Raw genomic sequence first — 22605 nt, forward strand, 5'->3', positions numbered from 1 at the left:
GTGAATTAACTAGTTAAAAGCTGTTCGCCTGGAGAGACACACGGTCACGGCATTTTCGGAGCGTGCAGAGCCCACGCGAGGTCCTGTGGTCGGAGCCCGGGGCAGCAGCTCCCATAAGCTGTCCCCTCGGGCTGCTCCCAGACGAGCCGGCTCGGCGAGCTGTCCCCTCCCCGTCCCCTCCCTCCCGTGCAGCCTCCTTCCCTCTCCACCGCGTCCTGGGCAGCTCCATCCGTCCAAACGGGAGCTGAGTTTGCAGGCTGACAGGGATGCAAAGGGCTGGTGGTGCTGATGTCAGAGCCAGAAGACAGTTGTGATTGGACCTAATTAGACTTTGCAGCAGCAAATAGACAAGCTCCCTGCGTGATTGGCTTCAAAGTGGCTGGTGCCAAACAACTAGCAGACGAGCCAAAGTAGGAGCCCTGCGTTCGCTGGGAGCCCGGTCCGGAGCGGCCGCCTGGAGGAGGAGGGCAGCGGGGAGGGGGCGCACCTCCCCGCCGAGTCCTGTGGAGGAGCTGCTGCTGGCCGGGGTCCCCCCCGCCGCGAGCTGGCCGAGAACAGCTGGGGAGCAGGAGCGGGAGCCCGAGGCTCGTGCTGAAAAGTGAGCCCGCTCCCGGCCCGCAGGCATCCGGCAGCGCTGGGCCAGCAGCAAAGGTGAGCTGCTGGGGACCGGGTCCCTCCCGGCTCTGGCGGCTGCGTCTCGGGCCATGGCCTCGGTCCTGGGCACCAGCAGAGGGGCCGGAGGAGGGCTGAGCGGCCAACTCAAATGCAAGTCCCAGAGGAGACGACGGCGGTCCAAGAGGAAAGGTAAGGACCCTGCTTTCTGCGCTGTCTCCGCTGACCGCTCCCCCACCCCGGGTGTGGGGTCCGCCTGCTCCCGCGGCTCCACTTTCGGGGGGCTGTGGGGGGGGGTCTGCTCCAAGCAGAGCGCCGGAGTTCGCGTCCCTTTGTGGAGGCCCCGGGGGCTCTTGCCGGCTCCGAGGGGACAGGAACGGGGTGGGGGGGGGGGGGGGGCAGAGAGCCCGGGCTCCGCACAGCCCGGCTGGGAGCAGGGTTAGCAGGGGGAGTGGGTGCGGGGACCGGAGGACAGTCCCCTCCCCGCCTCACACAGCCTCTGACCCTCTCCGAGGCCACAGCAGCACCCGTGCCAAAGGAAACACTCGTGTGAGCCAGCAGCCCCAGAAAAGGGAGCGGACCTCATGCCAGCTTCTCCGTCCAAATCGTCTGGGAGGCAGGAGTGGGCAGGATGCTGGCGACCACGCTTCCAAACTGGCCGACGTGCCCCCTCGGTCTGCTCGGTGCTCGTGGCTCCGTAAACACTGGGACCCGCAGGCAGCACGGGCAGGTCCTGGGGTGGCTGGGGGGGAGCAGAGATTGAAACCTGGAAAGAGAAGGAGGCACGGCAGCTCGTTAGTGACAGAAACCCTGCAAACCAGGGAGGGAGGACGAGCCGCGAGCAGCGGGTGACAGGTTGTTCCCGACTCCCTGGGGGTGGCGTCTGCATTGTGGGGACCGCCGCCCTGAAGTTAGTGCATTCCGGGGCTCCGCCGGGGGCTGGGGCCCGTGCCCCAAATGCCACCGTGGGGGTGCGCGCGGTCCCGGGAGCGAGGGGGGCTGCTTCCTGAGCCTGCCCTTTCTCTCCCGGGGAGGAACTCGTTACCAGCAGCCCCTCACCATGAGTCTGCGGGAGAAAGTTCGGCTCTTCTGACGGTTTGAAATGTGTTGATTTAAGGGTGGGGGGAAAGAGTGAACACAGAGCTATTCAGAACCACGGGGCAGATGCCACTAAGATGCATCGGATTCTCTACCTCCTACCGCAGGATGCGTGCTGGAGGCTGCTCTCTGTCCCCAGAGGGTCGTCGCCTCTGCGGTGGCCTGGCAGAAGTTTCTGCCACATCTCCCCCTACCTGCCCTCAAATACCCCCGGAGCCCTTCCCGGCTTCTTCCGTGAAATCAGAAATTAGCCAGGCAAAGCGTGGAGACAGAAATGCCACCATCACACAGTCACCGATGATGGTTGCGAGTCGGGACCACGGGGAGCGGTCCCTTCCCGGGGAGGTTCCAGAGCCCTGGGCTCTGGAACTCGGCTGGGGGTGGATTCTGTGGTTCCGGCTCAACTCTCAGGGCTGCCTCGGCGATGCCCGCTGCCCACTTGGTTACCTGGAGATGCCGTTTGGGAACAGACCTGCGGGCGCCTTCCGGAGTGATGCCGACAGAAAGTGGCAGCGAAAAGGGGTGGGGGGGGGGATCACAGAATTTAATGATGACTACAACTTTTAAAAGAGGGAACAAGGAAACATTATCTTGTAAATTGTAAGTGTTCGTGTTTCCCAGCATTGCTGTTTAGTCTACTTACATATTAAAATTGAAGAGTAGGGGGTAATATTTCACAATAAAACGGCATTCTACAGAAATAAGATACAAGCTGATGGACGTGGGAGCCTTTCTCCAAATTCATTTTTCTTACCTTTAAATGTCAGCCATGCTGGCTTAGAAAGCATCCAATTTAGAGAAGAACAACAAGAAACCGGAAGGAAGACTTCATTTGCTGTAAACTTAACTAGAACAGTTCAAAGTGGAATTTCTGTGTGAAATATTCCCATGCCTTGGCTTTTTCGAAGAAACCAGGTCTCTTAATTTTCGTGCCCCAAAACCGAGGTGGGAAAGGCTGATGTGTATGCGTGTGCTAACTCCTAGTGCTCGTAGGTTTATGTGTGGGGGTGAAATCTCCTGTGGCGTCTGCGGACAGCGGCCTTGGTAGGGCAGTCAGCTCAAACTGTAAATATTCACATCGTAGGGGAGAGTTAACAAGATGACCGTAAGTGGGAAAAGCAAAAGAAAACATAGCAATTACGGGACACGTTAATTCATCATTTGCATGTGCTGGGAATAGGTCAGTTTCTGTGTAATTCTGTAGATCCTCGTTTTTCTCTTCTACCAAGAAAAACGGGGAATTTAAATTGCGTTCTGACAGTCATGACTCCCGGCGACAGCCTTTGAGTGCAGTGGCCTCGGCTTTTGAGCTCACCCACTTAAAACTCTGTGTTTGTCACAATTTTAAACCCACGTGCGTATCGATGGTTGTTAAGGAATGTGTCTAGGGCTCTACTGTGTACTAACTAGAGCCACCAACTGGGAACACAAAGAGAGAGCCCGTCTCGTACGGGAGGAGCTAAATCGGAATAAACGTGAGGCTTACTTGCCAATGGTATGTCTTTTTCCACCTATTCTAATGAACAGGGGTGATTTTTGAAGACACATCTTAACTTTCGGCTCCCCGGGCTGTGAAAAGCTATCAGTGTTCTGTGTGTAAACTCCAGAAGTGCTCTGATACATTTTTTTTTTACGTCACTTATCATTGTCAAAATAATCCGTGGGCTTTGAAATAAAAACTATAGCTACAGTTTAAGTGTGAGATTCATACCATGCTCTCATTACCACGAAATGTGATCCAGAGCCTCAGAAATCAAACGTTTTCCCGTACTCAGTGTTTTCAGGCACCGTAGGCAGTATAGATCTTTAAGAATCCAAAAAACTAAAAAATGAAAACGACAACAACAACTTGGTCCCAGGTATTAACAAGCCGGGACCTGCAGGTCTCCCCCAGATGAACCTTAAAGGAGAGGTTCAGAGGTTCAGAGTAGACCCACCCACCCACCCAGCCGTCTCTTTCCATTCTCTCATCAGGACCCCGTATGATGCATTTTTGCATTTTCTCTATGTGTCACTTTTTAGTCGGGACTTTGTCTTAGAAATTATTTATGAACAATTTACATTTTCTGTACAAGTGAAAAAAATGTCAAAATTTGAGTTTTGAGGAGGAGAAAAATAAGCAGCTGGAAAAAAAAGCACCGTGCAAAGGACAGGGAAGCCGTGTAATTTTTACACGTGTGGCTACAGCTGCTCACAAGCCGTGTAACATGGGGGAGACGTGTCAGCTTGCTGTCAGAAAATACCGGGAGCACTCGGAGTTTACGGAGTTTATTCATCAACTCGGCACCCACTCAGCTCACTGCTCGCGGGGGATTCTGAGAGTCGACACTTTGTTCTGTACTTGGCAGTGGGATTATTCGAGGCGATCGCACACCAGCAGATCTGTGCTGGGTGCTCCGAGCGATGTCCCCCGTACTCGAGAAGGACTAGATGCGTGAATATTATGGAAGGTCTGTGTTTTAGCCCAAAATAATAAAGGCGAAGGTTGAAGGTTATTTAAAATCGGTACCGACTGAGCCAGGTGGAGTAGGAAAAGTCAGTATTCATGGAAACAGTATAATATGTAAGCATAAATCACTTCGAATTTTATCAGATAGCCCTCAACCAGTGGCTGCATTCCGGGTGATGTGTCCGAGGATTTTCATAGGTAGATTTTCAATCATTAAAACAGGACCTGTATCCTGACGTGGATTTCTGCCATTCTCTCTTTCGCGACTGTAGCAGTCCTGAAGGCACGCATCAGCATGAAATGCATTTTGCAAAGAAAATATTTTTAGTATTTGACAATGAGCACATACAGCGTGTAAAAATGACTCAAGTTTGTGGAAATTTTTCAAGAACTGTTCTTTCGATGCAAAACGTATTTGCAGTTGGATGGAGAGCCCATGCAAATTCAGCTGGTTCCGAGAGGTAAACGGGAGGACGGGGTTCTGAGCCAGGGGAGCCAGTCACCAGACGGAGAAAGGGAGGGAACTTTGGAGAGCTATCGCAAGGCTCTATAAACAACCATTTGTTAAGTCAACAAAGCCGATTCGGTCATCAGCACATGACCTTTCTTTTTTTCTTTTTTTCTTTTCTTTTTTTCTTTTTTTTTTTTTTTTTTGAGGCATTTGACAGCAAAAGAAGTTAATGCCAGAAATGTAGATGTTGTTACAGGGCGATCCTTACACACAGTCTCAGAAACACTGACGGTGATTCTTGGAAACAGCAACACGAGATGTTGCTGAGTGACAGTGAGCTGATGAATCACAGGAAGGTAGGGTGGGAGCAAGGGCCGGCCACTGAATGTCGTGAAATGCAAATAAAAAGTTGGCAAACGGAGCAGAATGAGGGCAGCGGGCGGATGATAGGCCCGGGCTTGGTGTGAACCGGGATCCCGTGAAAAATTAACACAACACAAAGATCGCGTGTGAATGAGGCTCTTCGTCCCCAGCGATGCCCGGGTGACACATGAGTGTGCCTCAGCCTGGCTGGTGGGGACACAGCTCCGCACCACGGCCGCGCGTGCCCGTGCCCCCGCCTGCCTCGCCGTCTGACGGCTCGGGAGGAAGGAGACTGCATTTCGTGATAAAATTAAGTTGATTAAACCATTCACCATCCTCTAATTGTGTAGCACTTTTTTCCCTCTTTCTCTTTTTAAAATTTGTGTTAGTACCTCTGGCTTCTAGTGACCCGTGTAATAGCAGTAATTTGAGATTGCTTCGAGGGCATTAGATATGATGAGTGAACTTGAATTTAGAATAAAAATATGAGATTCATGTATCCGTATCTAAATAGTGGTGATTCAGTTACCGCAGAAGCACTGTCCCAGAGGAGCATTATGTAAGGAAATGCAGAATGAGGAAATTGTGTTTTTCTGATCTGAGGCAGGGGAAGATAAGTTATGCTCCGAAAGCATTCAGGGTCCAATTTAAAAGCCATATGCGTGTTTGTTGTTCCTAGCTGTACCTGCATACGTCGTAAAGGCAGTTGAAGTATTTGAGCATTTTTTATGTCTGCCTGCTTCTTCTCCTAAAATGCTGGGGGATGAATGTTGGTGTTTTCATAACACGAACAATTTTAAACAATTCGTAAAACACAAATAATTACATTACTCGGTCCTTCGTCACATAAATATATCATTTCTAAATCGATGCTCCGTTGGTAAAGTGGGCTCTTAATTACGAGCAAATAAGATTTCGAAAGGGACAAATTTCCACGTGGTGAAAGCAAGATTTTAGAAGCACTTCTTATAGCCATTTCTAAACTGGAAGAAAAAAAAAAAAGGTTGATGCCAAGTGAAAAAGGAAAAGCACGGATGTCCTTCACAAATATTGCAGCTGTTGAGTGTTAACACTAATCATGTGGCTCTGTGTTACACAGAAAAACAAGCCAGTAAGGGCCTGTCTGAATTCACATTGCTAAGTATCTGTGAATAGAGTGCACGTGAACTAACTCCTATCTCTTCAATTAACTGTTTTTCCTCCACTGAAATACGGAAGTACATGCCATTAAATGTTTCATTACACAAAGAGAATTGTGTATTCCTAGCCATTAATATCCTACAATTCACTTAAGGATGTACCACCACCAGGTGAAGGGGCAGTACTTCCAAAAAGAGGAGGAACGTTTGTCCGACTCTGGATCCACGTGTAGATCTGTGAGGCTTTCGAGAGCAGGAAGGAGAGCACTTTGAGAGATTCGTCAGACAGACTCCTGCCCTTCCTCACACGTGTGGCCACGTTGGTTCCCAAACATCCCTCTCTGGTGATCAAACTTGTACTGACCTGTTCATTTTATTTAAAAGGAATGGGGCACAGGGGCTACTGTATCTGACTTCTGGCTGACTCCGTCTCAGCAACGTCAGGGCAACGTCGCTCTTAGAGCCCCTGCCCCACCTGCAAACTGACGGGTGGACCAGCTCCCAGGAGCCACATCAGAGAGCCCCAGCCTAGAGATGGAGAGATCTGCTTCGCAAGAGATCTGTAATTTTACCAGAAGTGAGCCTGATCACTTGCAAAGACAGAAGTTGTTTGTTTTTTTTTTTTTCCTGAAGAGTGAGAAATCTTTGGGGAAAAAAGAAAAGAAAAGAAAAGAGTTAATCTGAGTGTGTGGGTCTTCTCCCTCCCCTCATTTTTATTCTAGTTACAGGCATTGCATATGAAGGGCAGCAAAAAAATAAGTTCATTTTATTATCTTATTGGTGAGGAACGAATACAATTAGCATCTGGTTTCTGGTAAGAAAGTGGTGAGTAAATTTCCTCCTTGTGTTACAAGACACACACACACGCACGTGTGTATACACAAATTCACTATTATCTGTTTTAAATTTTAAAAATTACCAGTGGCAAATGTTACGTTTTAAATCTCAAAAAATAGCAAACAGGTAACATAAATTTTATATTTATGTTAAAGAGGGGATTTTATGCTTGATTAAGACATAGTGTTTAGTAAGTGGAGCATTTACATAAACAAAGAAAAGCAGCTTTTTTTATGTATGTTAAACACGGAAGAGACGTCGAATATAGATGCCCAGGTGGCTCTTAGATTTTAAGATCGTTGCTTCTGACCCCCTAAGAGGGGGCTACGCACACTTAAAATGCAGGGCTGAAGGTGGCTTGGCCGAGCATCTAGTGGAGGGCGGCCAGAGTGGCCGTGCGTGTGGCACACTGGGACCAGCGTGAAGGTTCCCTGGAGCTGGCCTCCAGCCGGAAGGCACGGGTCTGTCTCCGCTCCTAGGAGGATCAAACTCTCTGAGGGTTTAGGGAGGGAAGTCCAGCAGTGTAGACAAAAGGGGGAACAGGACAGTTAGTATTTCTAGGGGAGGCAATGCCCACTTTAGCCGCAGTCTGGTTGCATCCGGCCCGCTGAGCGTTTCCTTGACGGCGCCCATGGAGAACTTATTCACGAAACAGATCAAGGTGTCTTTCTGTTGCCGTTGCCTCACCATGTGGACAATAAATGAGACTAATATTGCTCAGAATTCATTAGTAAACACTCTTTTCTCGAGGGTCTATCGTACAGAAGTGAATCTCACACTCAAGGGAGCGCTCAACACCGCCAGGTGATTTGCACATAATAGAAAGCGTTCCTTTAAACACCTGGACCAGGATGTGCTTTGGAGAATTTTACAGATTTAATTAATCTCCGCTGCTCCGTTTATCTCGGATGAAATCCCTGATCCTTGTTTCCCACGGCTGAGAGACGGGAGACCGGCCTTATCGTTTTGCAGTGCCTTACCCGATTTCTCAAATGTGTCCTCTAGATGTGGCTTTACAACAGGGTGGAGGGGACTCGGTTCTCTGAAAGGGGGCCTGTCACTGGTTGAAGATGCAAACCCAAACTGAGTCCCTTCTCTGCTTAAAAGCAAACAAAAGTGGGGGAGCTTCTGTTTCTAGAAGCAGGACCTGGAATCATAATCAGCCAGCTCAGAGCATACGCCTAGGACACCAGTAATTGATTAAGCCGCAGATTTTATCCGTCCGAGCCCATCGGAAGTACCCAGATTTCCTCTCGTTAAAATTAATGCAGTATTTCCTAAAAGTTTAATTGCTTTTGGAAAAGTGCAATTTAATAAACATGACAGAAACGTCAGCAAAATAGATTCTGACCTCCCCTGCACCCCAAGTCTGGCTGGGTTCACTCAACCCTGTCGGTAACAGATGCTCCGCTTGTGTTAGGCTCACGGCTGTGAAAGCGACGTGTCCTTAAAGGAAACACACACTTTCTTTTTACTGGACGGTGCTCAGGCCTGAGAGCTGAGACACCAAATGTGCACAAACTCAGACAGTCTGACGTGTACCCTTAAAAAAAAAAAAAAGACTTTTATACATTTGGCTGTTAAGTGAGAGAATATTTAAAAATAGCACCTTTCACTACTCCTTGGGTGAATAAAAACATAGAGGGCCAAATTTAACTAGAGACATGAAGATATCTTTATTTGTGCCTGAGCTCCAAATACCGATACTGTAGACGAAAGTCTTCAAATGCCTATTCAGATTCCAACAGAATTGTAACGGGAAGTGACTTTTTAATTCAAAACCTTACTGTTCGGGGATAAATTTGCTGTATTCAAATGAGTCAATGCTGCTAGTTTTCTTTCCAAAGAAAAAATAAACTTGGAATAGAAATTATTGCTCTACCCCTAGGAAAAATCCCAGGATACATAGTAGCTTTTTAAAAAACCCCAAGACAGCAGAATAGGGAACCCCTTCCTTTGACAGCCCGGGAAAGACTGCTCGGGGCAGGCACCACAATGTCTTGTAAATGTGTGCTGGTCCCACGTCTGTGCTCGGTCAGGAACTGCCCACGGGCATGGCTTCGATCTGATTGAAATTCAGGGAAATTTTCACCCAGGAAGCATTTAGGAAGATACGTACTTTAGATCTAACAAATTTGAGAGTTCATATAATTTTATGTAATCACCTGAGTTCTTTAATCCAATTTGTGCCGAAGTTAAATTATAATTTGGGCTTTTATACGTAGATAATGAATAGAATTCAAGTCATTAAAAGCTTGCACTTGTGTGTTTTGGGTAGATTTGTAATATACGCAGACAATATAGAAATGATATAGAAAGATAACAGAGTCAGGATTTGAAATAACGCCCACCCGAGTAGCATGGTTTGAACTGCACGGGTCCAGTTACACACAGATGTTTTTCCATAAAAACAGGGCGGTCCTGTAAAATTTTCTCTTCCTTATGATTTTCTTAAGGATGTTTTCTTTTCTTTAGGTTCCTTTGTTGTACCAATATAGTATGTAATACACGTGACATACAAAATGTGTGTTTTATGCTATCCATAAGGCTTCTGGTCAACAGTAGGCCTTTAGTAGTTAAATTTGGGGGGAATCAAAACTATGCGTGCATTTTCAACTACTCAGGGGTTCGGCGCCTCCCCCCCGGTGTTGTTCAAAGCTCCTCCGTACGTATAAGCAGTTGCTGAAATAAGGAAATATCGCAATATTAAAAGAGTAACTCTAAACAGCAAAAGTCTAATATGTACACATTTTTAGATGGACATTTGAAAACTCGAGTACAGATTAAATGAATCTTGAGTAAACTTCTGAGAGCTCAGACTCCTTGAGAAAGCTGAAAAATGACCTTGGTTTATGACCATGCCTTATGGTCCTGAAGTAAACATTCATTAATTATAAAGTTCCAAAACATCATTTTTTAAAAACATCCTTTTCTGCCTATTTCGCACAACGTGAAATATTTTTGTCTTTGTCACTAATGAAAATCAATCTATCCTCTTATATCACATAATAAGAGAGACACAAAAGCCACATGGCAGAAAGAGGTTTCACTGAAGACAGAATGACAGAGATACAGAGAAACAGAGACAGGGAGGGAGACAGAGAACAGCGTCGTCTCTTTCTTCCTGTGCCCTGATCAAAGTTCACCTCCCTACATTTTATCTCCTGTACCTTCAAAAACAGAAAGGGCACTTGATTTAAAAGTATGGGGCATCCAATTCTGTCTGTTTGCAATTTTGCCTTAAACATTTTGCGTGTATTCAGACAAGGGCTGTATCTGATGTGTAAGTACGATTTCTTCACTCTGAGCAAGGAGCTAGGAACCGAAAATATGCAAGAAAAACAAGGGGGCATGATCCTTGTGTCTGGGCTTATATTGTATCTGGAGATATAGACATACAGATGTAAATTCAAAACACAGAATAGAAATAAACTGTCATGACCCCAACACACTATTAGGTTCTATGGGAATTTTTTTAATCCAAATATGATTGTATTCTTTACAAAATTGGATTTCTATTCAATTTCTTTTATTATTTCAAGTGAAACCCCTAAGTAAAAACTAATATAAACCCCTCTAGGTTTGAGCATTTTTATTTCTCCCGCAATGTCAAACGTAATAGCTACTCAATTAAAACCCACTGAGAAAATTGACTTTGTTTTTGAAGGAAGAATGGCTTAAGGAAATAATCAGGACAACACGGTAGATGGGAACGTTTTCTAAGGGGATTGTGTACAGATGGTGTGAGCTGTAGGGGACAAAGAAGGGCCATAGCATACGGGGGAGATGCTCAGAAGCCAGCTCTGGGATGATGACGTAGAATTACCTGCTGGTGGGAAAGGCAAAAGTTTGTTGTGTGTGTGAGGTGACTTCTGGGATGGGCACCATGATGAGATTTGTGTCCCCGTAAATTAGTACAGTGGCCGTCTCATTGTGCACCCTCAGTAAACTGTTGTCATAGGACCAATTATTAGATTCAGGCTGCAAATTTATAAAGGATGCTGTCTGATTTATTTTTAAGTTGTTAATATGTAAATCTGAATTTACTCATGCGGCAAGCATTTATGGGACACCTTTATGGGTCAGCCACCATGGTAAATGGCAGGGACTAAGCTGTAACAAAAGCTCCGAAAATGTCCTAAAAGAGTCAGAAAGCACCCGTCACTGGGCTCTGGCTTCTCTGTGGTCCATGCTGGAGAAACCCCCCAAAAAGCTCGGGAGGCACATCTCTACTGTTTGTCAAGCCAGCTGCTCTGAGAATTAGCACACTCGTGGGCATTTGTGTGGATGGGGTGAGATGAAACCCTCAGACCATACAGATTCCAAAGATGCTTCTTAGGGAGCAGGACTTTGGACCGTGGTGCCTCTGCCTTGACTCTCCTACAGACTCTTTCTCCTATCCCTCCAGCTGGAGCACCGGGGCACCACATGCCTGGTGGCTGCACGTCTGTCCCACTCCCGCAACCGGTGTGAGACACCCTCCTTCTATGAAGGTCCAGGCGCTGCCCAAGAACTCAGCTACCAACTTGCTCCTTGGCTCACAAAACTTCCGCTCTGTCCTCATGGCTGGGGCAAGCATTGTGTGTATGTGTGCACGTGTGTAACACAAAGTCTAGGGCCAAGCCAAGGAAACTAAGTAAACGTGGCATCTAACGTGATGCAGCCTGGCACTCTTTTCCTGTCTTTTCCTGAAGGCCGTATAAAGTAGGACGCAGAGCTCATCCGAATAGTCATAGGGAGTGTCCCCACTGCCATGTCCACTCAATATTGTGGACACAGAATATGTCCTGAGAATGATGAGAGTCACCTTGCTTCCAGGTAGATGGCATGTTCCCTGGTCTTTCTTATCTCTTACCTAAGAGAGCTTTGGGATTATCTCTCTGTCTCTCTGTCTCTGTCTCCATCTCATATACATTCATTAGGCAGGAGACGTGTGGAGACTGGAAGATAAAGTTCGTCAGTGCGTCCTGCTTACGTGGGCAGGAGCGATGCTGGCTGCGGTCTTTAGGTCTAGATATTTATCTATAATGATACTTAGGAATATTTCCGAAGTTGAACATCAGGGAAACAATAAAAGTAGGAATTGATAAGATTGAAACCAGCAGAAATCTGACATTAACATCCACACCTCTTCACCAGGAAACTGTCTGATCCTTAGTTCAGATGGTTAAGGAGACCGTCTGTGCCCTTGATTCCTCTGGACTTTTCTTCTTTGGACGTTTAGGTGAGCTGACCTGTTTCCCAAGATGGCCTTGACTCATTTGTTCCCATTCTAAAGTGTTATTTCTTATATCAGGGTTCTTATCACTAATATCAAAATCACCTCTGTGTGAAAATATTCAAGGTTCGCATGAGATGCAAAGACACCATCACACTTATATGTGTGTGTACATATATTCATAACGTGTCATGTTTAGGTAACCGATGCGCGAACTGTCAAGATAAAATGTAGAGTAGACGGGACTTTTTGTGCTCATTAGATGAAATAACGATTCAAAGAATGTCTAGGTCACAGTGGTTAGCGTGTGAGAGCTGCTGTGATAGAACAGCACACTGTCCCGGATCCTGGAGGCGGGGAGTCCGGGATCTGGGCATGGGCAGGGCTGGTTCCTTCCAAGGCCTCTCCCCTGAGCGTGCAGATGCCACCCTCTCCCCCTGTCCTCACGTGGTCATCCCTCTGTGCATGGCTGTGTCCTGACCTCCTCCTCTTATAAGGACACCAGTCAGATTGGGGCCACCCAGTAACCTCATCCTACCTTAATCCCCTCTTCAAAGACCCTGTCTCCAAATACAGTCACATGCTGAGGTCCTGGGGTCAGGACATCCACATGTGAATTTGGGGAGACACAATTCAGCCCACAACAGCCAGAATTCCATTCGCCTTCAGAGACGTTTCCTGAAAATTAAGGTGTCCCATTAGGTTAGCAGTCCTCTTTCTCCAGAAATATCGCGTCCACCTCAGGGCAGGCCAGTGAGTTCCTTGGTTCCATTTCATGCCCATGGTCTCTCCTGTGGATGATCTGCTTGCAGAATTGGACCAGCTTCAGATGTGATTAAATGATTCCCAGAATTTTTTTCTCAATTATCATTCATGTTGTGTTGTCCCCCAATATGATGGTACAAACTTGAGGGAGTTTTACCTTATTCTGCCCCGTCTCGTGCTTTCCTGCCCCTCTGAAGATCCTCATTTCTAGTTACAGGTGGGGTGAACGGGCATGATTCTAAGAAGTGTGAGTGGGGAAGGTCATTTTCACCCCTGACTGACCACGCTTCTTCCAACTGGAGTAGGATCAGTGATAAACTTTTCTTATCGGGACGTAAAGGGGACCATCAGGTATCGTGAACTCAACATCATCTTGGTTTTTTTTTTTTTTTTAATATTTATTTATTTATTTGAGAGAGAGAGAAAGAACGAAAGCAGGCGAGGGGAAGACAGAGGGAGACAGAGGATCCAAAGTGGGTTCTGTGCTGACAGTACTGAGCCCAGAGCGGGGCTTGAACTCACAAACTGTGAGATGGTGACCTGAACGAGCAGAAGTCGGATGCTTAACTGACTGAGCCTCCAGACGCCCCAACACTGTCTTCGTTTTGTGGATGAGAGAAGTAGGACCCAAAGGGATGAGCAGCTAGTCCAGGAAGCTCCAGACTGAAAGAGCCGGCCCGGGAGCCCAGGGCCTTGGGTCCTCAGGTGCTCGTGCTGAGAAAGTCTCCATCCCCGGGTAGAGTTGGACACATTGGCACAGAGAGGCCTGTCGTGGGAGGGCAGGCCCCTGGAAGCAGGGACTTCCAGGGCAAGGGTGGGCAGAGCACCGGACCCCGTCTTCTCCAGGCTCCATGGAGCTCCCTGCCACCTGGGATTCCCCTGCGGAAACTCCTCAGAGGCTGTGTCACCGGTGCCCACAAGAGCTGTGACACAGAGCCGTGACAGCAAGGGTGTCAGGGAGAGGCTGGTACTCGCCATTTTCACCGTGAAACCAGCGCACAACGTCTTAATGAGTGTGTGTGTGGATGTGTTTGTATATATGTAAATACACATATATGCAAATATTTATGTCTATATATCTTCCACTGCACGTTCATTTGCTTAAGTGGTGTCAGTAACACAATTTTCTGATTTGAAGATTAAAGGAAACTGTAGAGATGGTTGAACAAACTCAGACATCAGCATGTTTAGTTTTCAGATGTCTATACAGCACGGCTATTCAATTCCAAAGCAAACATGAGTTGTTGCATAAGGCAAGATATTTAAGGAACACATTGAAATAAGATTAGAAGTGAGGACGTTTTAAATTCTCTCTCTCAAAAGACAAATAGAAAAAAGAGAATCCAGCCTGCTGTAAATTCACAACACCATACACGGGAAGATAAGTCTACACGAGCCCTTTTTTGTTGTGATATTCAAGTTAGTTAATAGTGTGCAATGAAAATAAAATATACTGTTCATTCAGTGAAATGCTGGAGCTAGATTTGAATATCATAAAATGAATTCCTCAGATTTAAATACACTTTTTTGGTTACTCCGCATCTGGATTCAACATGAAAACATTCTGCGTTACTTTGTGTGTTTCTGTGTGTTTGTGAACAGAATATGTTTCATCTACTCCCATGCGTAAAGGATAAGTTTACTGTTCCAATTTCCTAGATTGAACTGGCTCAGGTTCTGTGCTGGAGAAACGAAGTCAAAATCAAGCAGAAGCCGCAGGTAAACATATCGGCCCTGTTTTAAATTCCCTGAGTAAATAGATGACACCTGGATTCCAGAAACAAATTTGGGTACAGAATAGTCAATAGGACGTCTGAGCCCACCCTGTGAGGACCGACTCTGGAAACACGAACCCCGAGACAAAGCAGTCAAATGACCGTGGCCCTCATGAGGAAGCACTCCACGCTCCCACGACGTAGCCAACGGATGCTAACGCAGAGGACGATATATACACACAAGTTGACTGAAATCATTCTCCCCATCTGTTCCAAATCTTATTTACAAAATCACTTTACATAAACACACACAGGTAGGATCTCTGTTGTCGTTTTCTTTAATTCCTCTGTAAGAAAATCACCAATTCTTGGTACTTGGATTTAAAAAGGGCCAATGAGGGGTGCCTGGGTGGCTCAGTAGTTTAAGCGTCAGACTTCGGCTCAGGTCAAGATCTCACAGTTCACAAGTTCGAGTCCCATGTCGGGCTCCGTGCTGACAGCTCAGAGCCTGGAGCCTGCCTCGGATTCTGGGTCCCCCTCTCTCTCTACCCCTCTCCTGCTCACGCTCTGTCTCTCTCTGTCTCTCAGAGACATTAAAAAAAAGTTTTTAAGCAGGCCAATGAACCTCAATCCCTTTTCTCCAGAAATAAGGTTGGAAAGTCCCCTCAGGCCTGAAGGTAGGGCACACAGAGGACCGAGCAGAGATTTTCGGTTACCTGGACAGAGGGAGGCTCCAGATCCGGAACAGGGACAAGGGAAGAACTGAGCAAGATAGAGTACAGGCCGCCTCTCAGTGGAGGGGCCTTGAGTCTGGGGCACGGAGCCCAGTCTACCACAGGCGAAGCGTCTCACCAGTATCACGCGAGGGTCTCGGCTTATGCATGGCACACAGTACATCAGCTTCACTGGGCTTTTGTGAACTTCCCCGCTGGCGTAATACCAGTGCCTGAATTCCCTTATTTGTAAAAATGTCTTCCAAGTCCCGGTCGATTTGCAACCAGAGTTGCTCCTAATCTGAGTGACTTCAAATGTGTGCATAACCGTGTCTCTGCCCCCTTCATGTTACAAGTATGGAAACGGCAAAGCCAGGTCCCGGAATCCCGGAATGTAACTGTAACCTTGCCAGATGAAAATGCTGCACAGGCAAATTTAGAAAACACTCTGATAATAAGCTTATGTTTTTAAAGTTAATTTTTAATACTTGTTCTTTCTGAATTCTTTATATCAACATTAACATTTATTTGGCCCTAAAACACACAGTAAACTTTTACCTCTTGTAATATTCTGGTTCATTTCCTTCTCTTTGTTGCTTTGTTGTTATTGTTGTTGTTGCTTTAAGTGACTTGAATTCTTTACACAAGTTGAATAATAATGAATCAGTTATGGTCCTGGTCAGTCTTCGTGGCCGAGGTCCCTCCAAGCTGACAAAAAGACAAGGCTTGAGTTTGAAAGTGTGGTTTGTTCATGAACCCCCGCTACCTTCACCCAGACGTGCACTGACTTTGCACTTGGCTACGACAACCGCACGTCTGGTCCAGCTTCACAGGGGTGTGGTGTTTGTGGGATCGTTTTCGTCAAGGCAACAGGAACATCAAATGGATAATGTGGACTCATTTGAGAAAAGGTAACGGATGCCTTAAACCTTCTGATAACCTTGCAAATAGACGCCTCCACACTGAACACGGGCTGGCAAGACACTAGGCACAAGCGAGTTAAAAAAAGAACAATAAATACACAGGCTGTGTACTTGTCTTTTATACTACCCTTCCTCTTTTCACTGTTACATTAGTTGCTGTCCCAAAATTTGCTCTAAATGGACTATCAAGCCTCCACCAATGGCTTCCTTTTTATCATTATTTTAGAGAGAGAGAGAGAGAGAGAGAGAGAGCAAGCAGGGGAGGGGCAGAAGGAGAGAGAGAGAATCCCAAGGAGGCTCTGTGCTCAGCACAGAGCCCAATCCCATGACCCCTGGCTCATGACCTGAGCTAAAATCAAGGATCGGATAGTCAACCGATTGAGCACCCCAGGCGCCCCTCTACTAATGATTTCTTGACAAGGACAGTTACGTGTACAGGTGGGCCAAGGTAGGGCCCATGTCCATCTGTAGTGAGGGGTGATTGGAAACAATGCCTGTTTGGTTCTCAGAAGCTTCTAGATCAAGGTAGTTAAAGTCACAACACCAAATATTATTACCATTCTTCTAAATAATCAGAGACCTCCCCACCTCAAGGCATTCTTTTCTCTTTCCCTTTTTTTGTGACATTTTCCTGAGCTATATTATTCATACATTTGTGGTTTTGATGTTCCTGCTTTATACTTGTCCAATACAGCATTTAATGTTCTGATGGTTTTCACAAAACCAGCTGGAAACCATGCTAAGTGTGCATGCATACTGAGGGGGATGGGAATCGTTTCTAAAGCACAGTCTCAGAATGGGGCAACAGCAGAGAGCCATGCAATAATGGGGGACCACCTGTAGGGCAGCACGCCCACAGTCAGGGGGTGCCACCGTAGGGTGTCACTGCCCCCGGGCCCCAGATCTGCCCTTTGTCACGCTGCGGCCTGACACCAGGGGATCCTGGGACCAGACATCAACCCCCATCACATGTACACGTTGATGTCCCTGCCCCAAAATCACTGAGAAATGAGCCTGATCTGTGCCTTCAAATGAGAAGAGCTCAGAACACTTCCAAAATCAAAACCGAAGGAAATCCGGCAGAGACATGGGCAATGCGGCTTTGTATCCCTGCGTCATGAGGCCGGCTTCCTGTCCTTCAAGAGGACGGGCGGCTCACAGACAGGATGATGGGAATGTGTCTGAGGAAACGCGTTCAGTCAGGAATCCCAGCGGCACCGTCTGTCCGTCCTGCAGGGGCCCTAACAGGACCGGGTACACCGGACAGTCCCCCAGGGCATATGTGAACTTTAGGGGTATTTTCTGGATTTTTCAAGTAATTAATATTGTATTATAATATTCTCTCCAGTAGACCCTTGACATCCATAAGAGATAAATTCAGAGATTTTTGACTCCTGAATCTGCCAATATTTTATCACAGGTCATTTCTCCATGGAACGGGGGTAAAGTAAAACGGGGAGATTCATGCAACATTCAGGATGCCTTTAAAAAAAAAGCTTGGGATATTTTGATCTTTATAAATTTAACGAGTTGTTTTACTACAGGACTTCTCAGGGCTAGTACTTATTGATAATATCCAAGGCAGGGAGAAACATGCAGTATAACTTATTTCATTTTATTTCATTTCATTTCATTTTATTTTATTTTATTTTATTTTATTTTATTTTATTTTATTTTATTTTTGGTGTAAGATTTTAAACTTAACTTTTGGAGACCATACATTAAAGTCTCACTTAACATTAGCATTCCCTGGGATAGAGTTTAAGAAATGCCCAAATAATTGAGCATCACTGAACATTTCCACTGCCTCCTTCACAATGGAATCTGCTACTAAGCAATCTGTATTACGGTTTTTAATTTATCTAAGCCTTCTGTTTTCTTCCTAAGAACCATAAGTTTTAGACCCATTAACACCTTCTTTATTACTGTCACCAGCCATATTAGACGACTATCTATCAGATTTAGGGTTATTTTCTAGAGTCTGCTCAGAATCGAAGCCACCTTCCTGATGGGGAAGCCAGATGGCCCACGGCCTCTGGAACAGACACACATGGATGTCGGATGGGGAGGGGCCTCCGCGAAGCGTAACCCTGAGCCAACGCTCATGATTGTCCAGCAAGGTGTTCAGAGCTTGGTCCATCAACTGGAAGAGGGGGGAGGTCAGTGGTAATGGAGGCTTCTGGCCTCGCTGTCCTGCCACCAACCTCTGGAACCTTCCGGAACACCTCTTACTTCCCTCCGTTTCCCCCTACCTCTGTCTGCTCTATGAATCCCCTCTCTATTTCCAGTAAATGCTCTTTTTGCTTAAAACTAATGTGTTTAGTTTCAACTGCTTATAAATAAGAACTATCATTATTTTCTTTTTGGAATCCTTTTCAAATAATAGAGCAAGGCCAAAATGAAACACACTGTTGAGAAGCAGGTGGTGAGCCACCGACTGGGTCACCCCCCTCCCCAGCTCACGGATGTTATTCCTGTTCAGCATCACAATACCTGCATGTTCCCACGTTTCCTAGCTCTTTGGGGTCAATTGTCACCCACAGTTTTAAAAGAATTATGTTGTTACATTTTAATAAGAAGTAACCTTGGAAGTTTCCCAATCAGTTAAACAAAATCAATTATTCATAGAGCAAAAAAAAGGACGTAGTGATTTTTATTTTTCCCTTAAGCCTCGCGTACTTTCCAGAAGAAAATTATGTGATTACCATAAAAGAAAGATACAGTGAACCTTTGCAAATGAAAATACACTCCCAAAATGAATGGAAGAATTGGGGGGGTTGATATGACTATCGAGCATTAGGCAAAGTACTGGGCTTCCTGGTAGCCAAGGCAAAAAAAAAAAGGAAACATAAAGAGTCATACCGCAGACTTCTTATTTTCTAATAAAAGCAATGAACTGGGTTGTGAAACCACAGGAAGAAAAAAATTAGGTTATCTGACTCAGGAACATATGAGAGCATATGTAACTAATTGGATATTATGGTTATAAAAGGACTTCATTAAGGTTTCAACGAAGCCTCTGGTTTTTAATCAGCTGGTTCTGATGGAGCGTCCACACAGAGCCAGTTCTAAAATGTGTGCCCAGCGTCTAAAGGAGCTGACGGTCTTCGTGGGGCCACCTCATACCGTTCAGGCTGGCATGGTGATGTCAGGGCCGTCAAGGCTGGTATGGCAGGACGGGGTACATCCAATCCATGTCATTAAATACAAAATGTAAGAAGTGAGTTAGGACCCACACCTAGTGTTTACCATTTCAGGCTGACTATTGAGGATACCATTTTTACATTCTGAATGCACGCCTGGCAAGCCAGGCTCCGTGCGGGTCAGAAATGCTTGTCAGGTGAATTATTTTAGCTTTAGTTTTTAGTAAGTGACACCAAGGTCAGCATTTAGCTTTCAAAAGACTGTGTCTCCATTCTGTCTGCTCCTCGGGCTGGCTTCTCGATGGAGACACTCACCCCTCAGCTGACCAAGTGCTTCCCCGGGTCCATCTCAGACACAACCTGCATTGTATGACCTCCCCTCCTCCCAGGGCAGTGTTGACCTGGGACACTGACCTCTAATGCTTCCAAATCCTGGCCTACAATTTTATATAGGAAGTGCTTAAATTTTCCTTTTTTTTTTTTTAACCACCATCCTAGCTCAAAGAAAACCTTCCTTCTCTTAAGGTTTTTACACACACATCGTCCTGCCGACTCTCATCAAATGTTTTCTAAGCAATGGAACATTTTTTTAACTGAAATCACATGGAGTCTTCTCATGCAAAAGAAAAAACTAAGCTTTGCAAGCCCTCAGAACTCCAGGGAGCACATTCCGTAAACCACTGGCTGACCGAGCACCGGCCCTGACGCGAACTTGCGCGGTAGTTGTCTTTCTATGGTGCGCACGTGTCCTGTGCGCCCTGCCTCAGCTTTCTCTGTTTCCTGTGGAAGCAAGAAGGTATCCCACATGGCTGGCTGGCTTGAAAGAGACAAAGGGCGCGACCCCATCCCTTCGTGTCCCTGTGAGACCCGCGGCACTAGCCTCGCCTCCGAGAGAATTCGCTCGGTGCACGTAGATCGAATTCTGGTCCACATCCTCGTCCAACAGACCTCTGCACACAAGACGCTGAGGCTGACTCACAGTCTCTTCACAGAGAGCCTCACCTGAGATGCTCAATTCCCATGTCATTTTGGCCAAACAAAAGAGGATTTAGGCCCTTAAAATGCTCCGTAAACCCCACCAGAAACCTCCTGAGAAACACCGTGTAGCACCGTCGGGCTATGGATATTTCACACACCTGGGCTCTGCATTTCTGTGATTGTGTTTATGTGTCTGAGCGTCCTGTTCCTTCCCCGGGCTCCATATCCTGCACTCGTCCAATTGCGGAACCCTAAGGTCGACATGGCCCAATGTAGTTTTCTTTCCCAATTCCCCACGTGGCTGGGACAGTTCTGTGCCTAGGGTGAGGGCTGGCCGGGGACACTGAATATTTTATTGGGGACTCTGTGCCATTCAGCTTAAAGCTTTTCTGAAACAGGTCGGCCAAGTTCCCATGGCGGCCCCACGTCACCCACCAACCTCTCCAGGTGTGTCTGCCTCCCAGGTGTCCTGGGCCTTCAGTCCGAGATCTTGCGGCCTGGGGCCTGACTCTACCCATCTCCTTCCCACTAGACTTTTTTCTCCAACTGGTCTCTCTTAATACCTGATGTCACCCAGCTGACATCAGAAACCATCAGATACCCTTTCACAAGGAAGTATAAACAATGAAAATTATGTTGTCATATCTGAGGGCCTTGCTTGTTAGTAAGAAAAGAGATTTTACTGATGCAATCTTATAATGTGGTGTTAGTCACCCAGGGCAAGACCAAGAGAGATCTTTCTGGATGAGGTAAAAGGGAGCCTTCCCAGCGCCCTCGGTTCCCACCCCACAGGCAGCCACTGGCTCTCCACACAGGAACCACATGAGATGCTCCCATCGCGTGCTTTCCCGCACCTGCTTCCTCATGCAGAGCGTATACGCAGAAAAAGAAAACAACAGGATGAAAACTGTAATACACTTGGCGATTTCTTACCTTTATATGAAACAGAGTCTTATCAAAAATATGTGATGTTTGCCTGCATAAGAGCTGTGTGAATTCTTCCCCCAAATATTAATTTTCATGTGATGAATAAATATGATATTTCTGTTTGGAAATAGCCGGTCACTATAAAGCAACTGTTCTGAACACCTGTGTGTCAGAAGCTGTGCAAAGATTCAGTTATAAGTTAAAAAATAGTCATTGTCACTTAGGCTTCTGTCCTGGAGGAACTTAGGGGCATGAATTCGGAACATCTGTTTTAGATACAGCTTAGAACATTATTGTTTTGTGAATTGTCTTAATGGACCTGAGGCATACATAACTTGGAGATTTATGTTTTTAATGGGTGAGGTTTGAGCAAAACAAATAATGGGCAGTTTGAAAGTCCTGAAAATAAACACTAAGCACCAATCTAACGTTGCACGGATAAAGCACCCAGAGAAGGTAATTAAGCTCCACTTTTTTTTATCAGGACTCTTCTGGAGGCATGAAAGCACAATTCAGAGTCATATTAAATTCTAGGCAGCTGTGAGAAGTCTACCACCATCTGGAATAATCTAGAAATGTCAGAGCCGACACTCTATTCCTTATAAAGGCAGAAGTTACACATGTAAATCTACAATCAAACAGATAAAGAGGAAACCCTTTATCAGTTATCTTCCCGAAAAAGCATCACCCATCAGTTTCGAGGCCCCAGCGATGGTCACAGCCCCATTCACTGGAATCTGTAGCTCAAGACAAGACTCAGTTCCCGAGAAGTTATGTAGCCCACCTGAGATCACACAGCTGGTAGACGGGTAAGAACCGTCTCCAAATTGCTGATCGCTGTCGCCTCTCTTTGTCAAGCGTAGGGAACCTCAGCACAGTCACGTGAGGATTCACTGTCCATCAAAGGACAGGCAATGAGGCCTGTGCCCGCAGTCAGTGCTCCCAGACGTGTTCACGGCCCCCCGCCAATACCAGCCACACTGGGAGTGTCGGCCAGCGCCTCCTTGCCTTCTCACTGGGAAAGTGGCAACGCGAGCTCCCCTCAGAAGGAACAGGAAGCAGGCACAGTCAGATCCAGCCTGGCCGTAGCCCGGAGCTGGCTGATGTCCTGGAGTCACTCAGCGTGGTGCCCCCAGCCTGTTTCGGGGACCTCATGTCCTCTGGACTGGCCAGGCATCAGGTGATCGTACTGCCCAGCCGCTGGCTGAGTGTGCCCCGAGGGTTTGCAAGAACTGACTTCCAAGCAGCAACATGCCCTGTGCAGGACACATTGA

General features: G+C 46.6%; 1 protein-coding gene across 1 annotated transcript in view; it reads left to right on the plus strand.

The window, feature by feature from the left end:
* The first annotated feature begins 249 nt into the window (after positions 1 to 249).
* The window catches only part of ADARB2 (adenosine deaminase RNA specific B2 (inactive)), a 416009-nt gene continuing 393653 nt past the window's right edge, over positions 250 to 22605 (plus strand). The window contains exon 1 of the mRNA XM_086715061.1: positions 250 to 804. Coding sequence (XP_086571187.1) covers positions 705 to 804 — 100 coding nt within the window. The 5' untranslated portion in view covers positions 250 to 704. The remainder of the gene's footprint in view (positions 805 to 22605) is intronic.

This window comes from Puma concolor, chromosome B4 (assembly GCF_028749965.1).
Source record: "Puma concolor isolate L17-30 chromosome B4, mPumCon1.1.hap2, whole genome shotgun sequence".
NCBI lineage: Eukaryota > Metazoa > Chordata > Mammalia > Carnivora > Felidae > Puma > Puma concolor.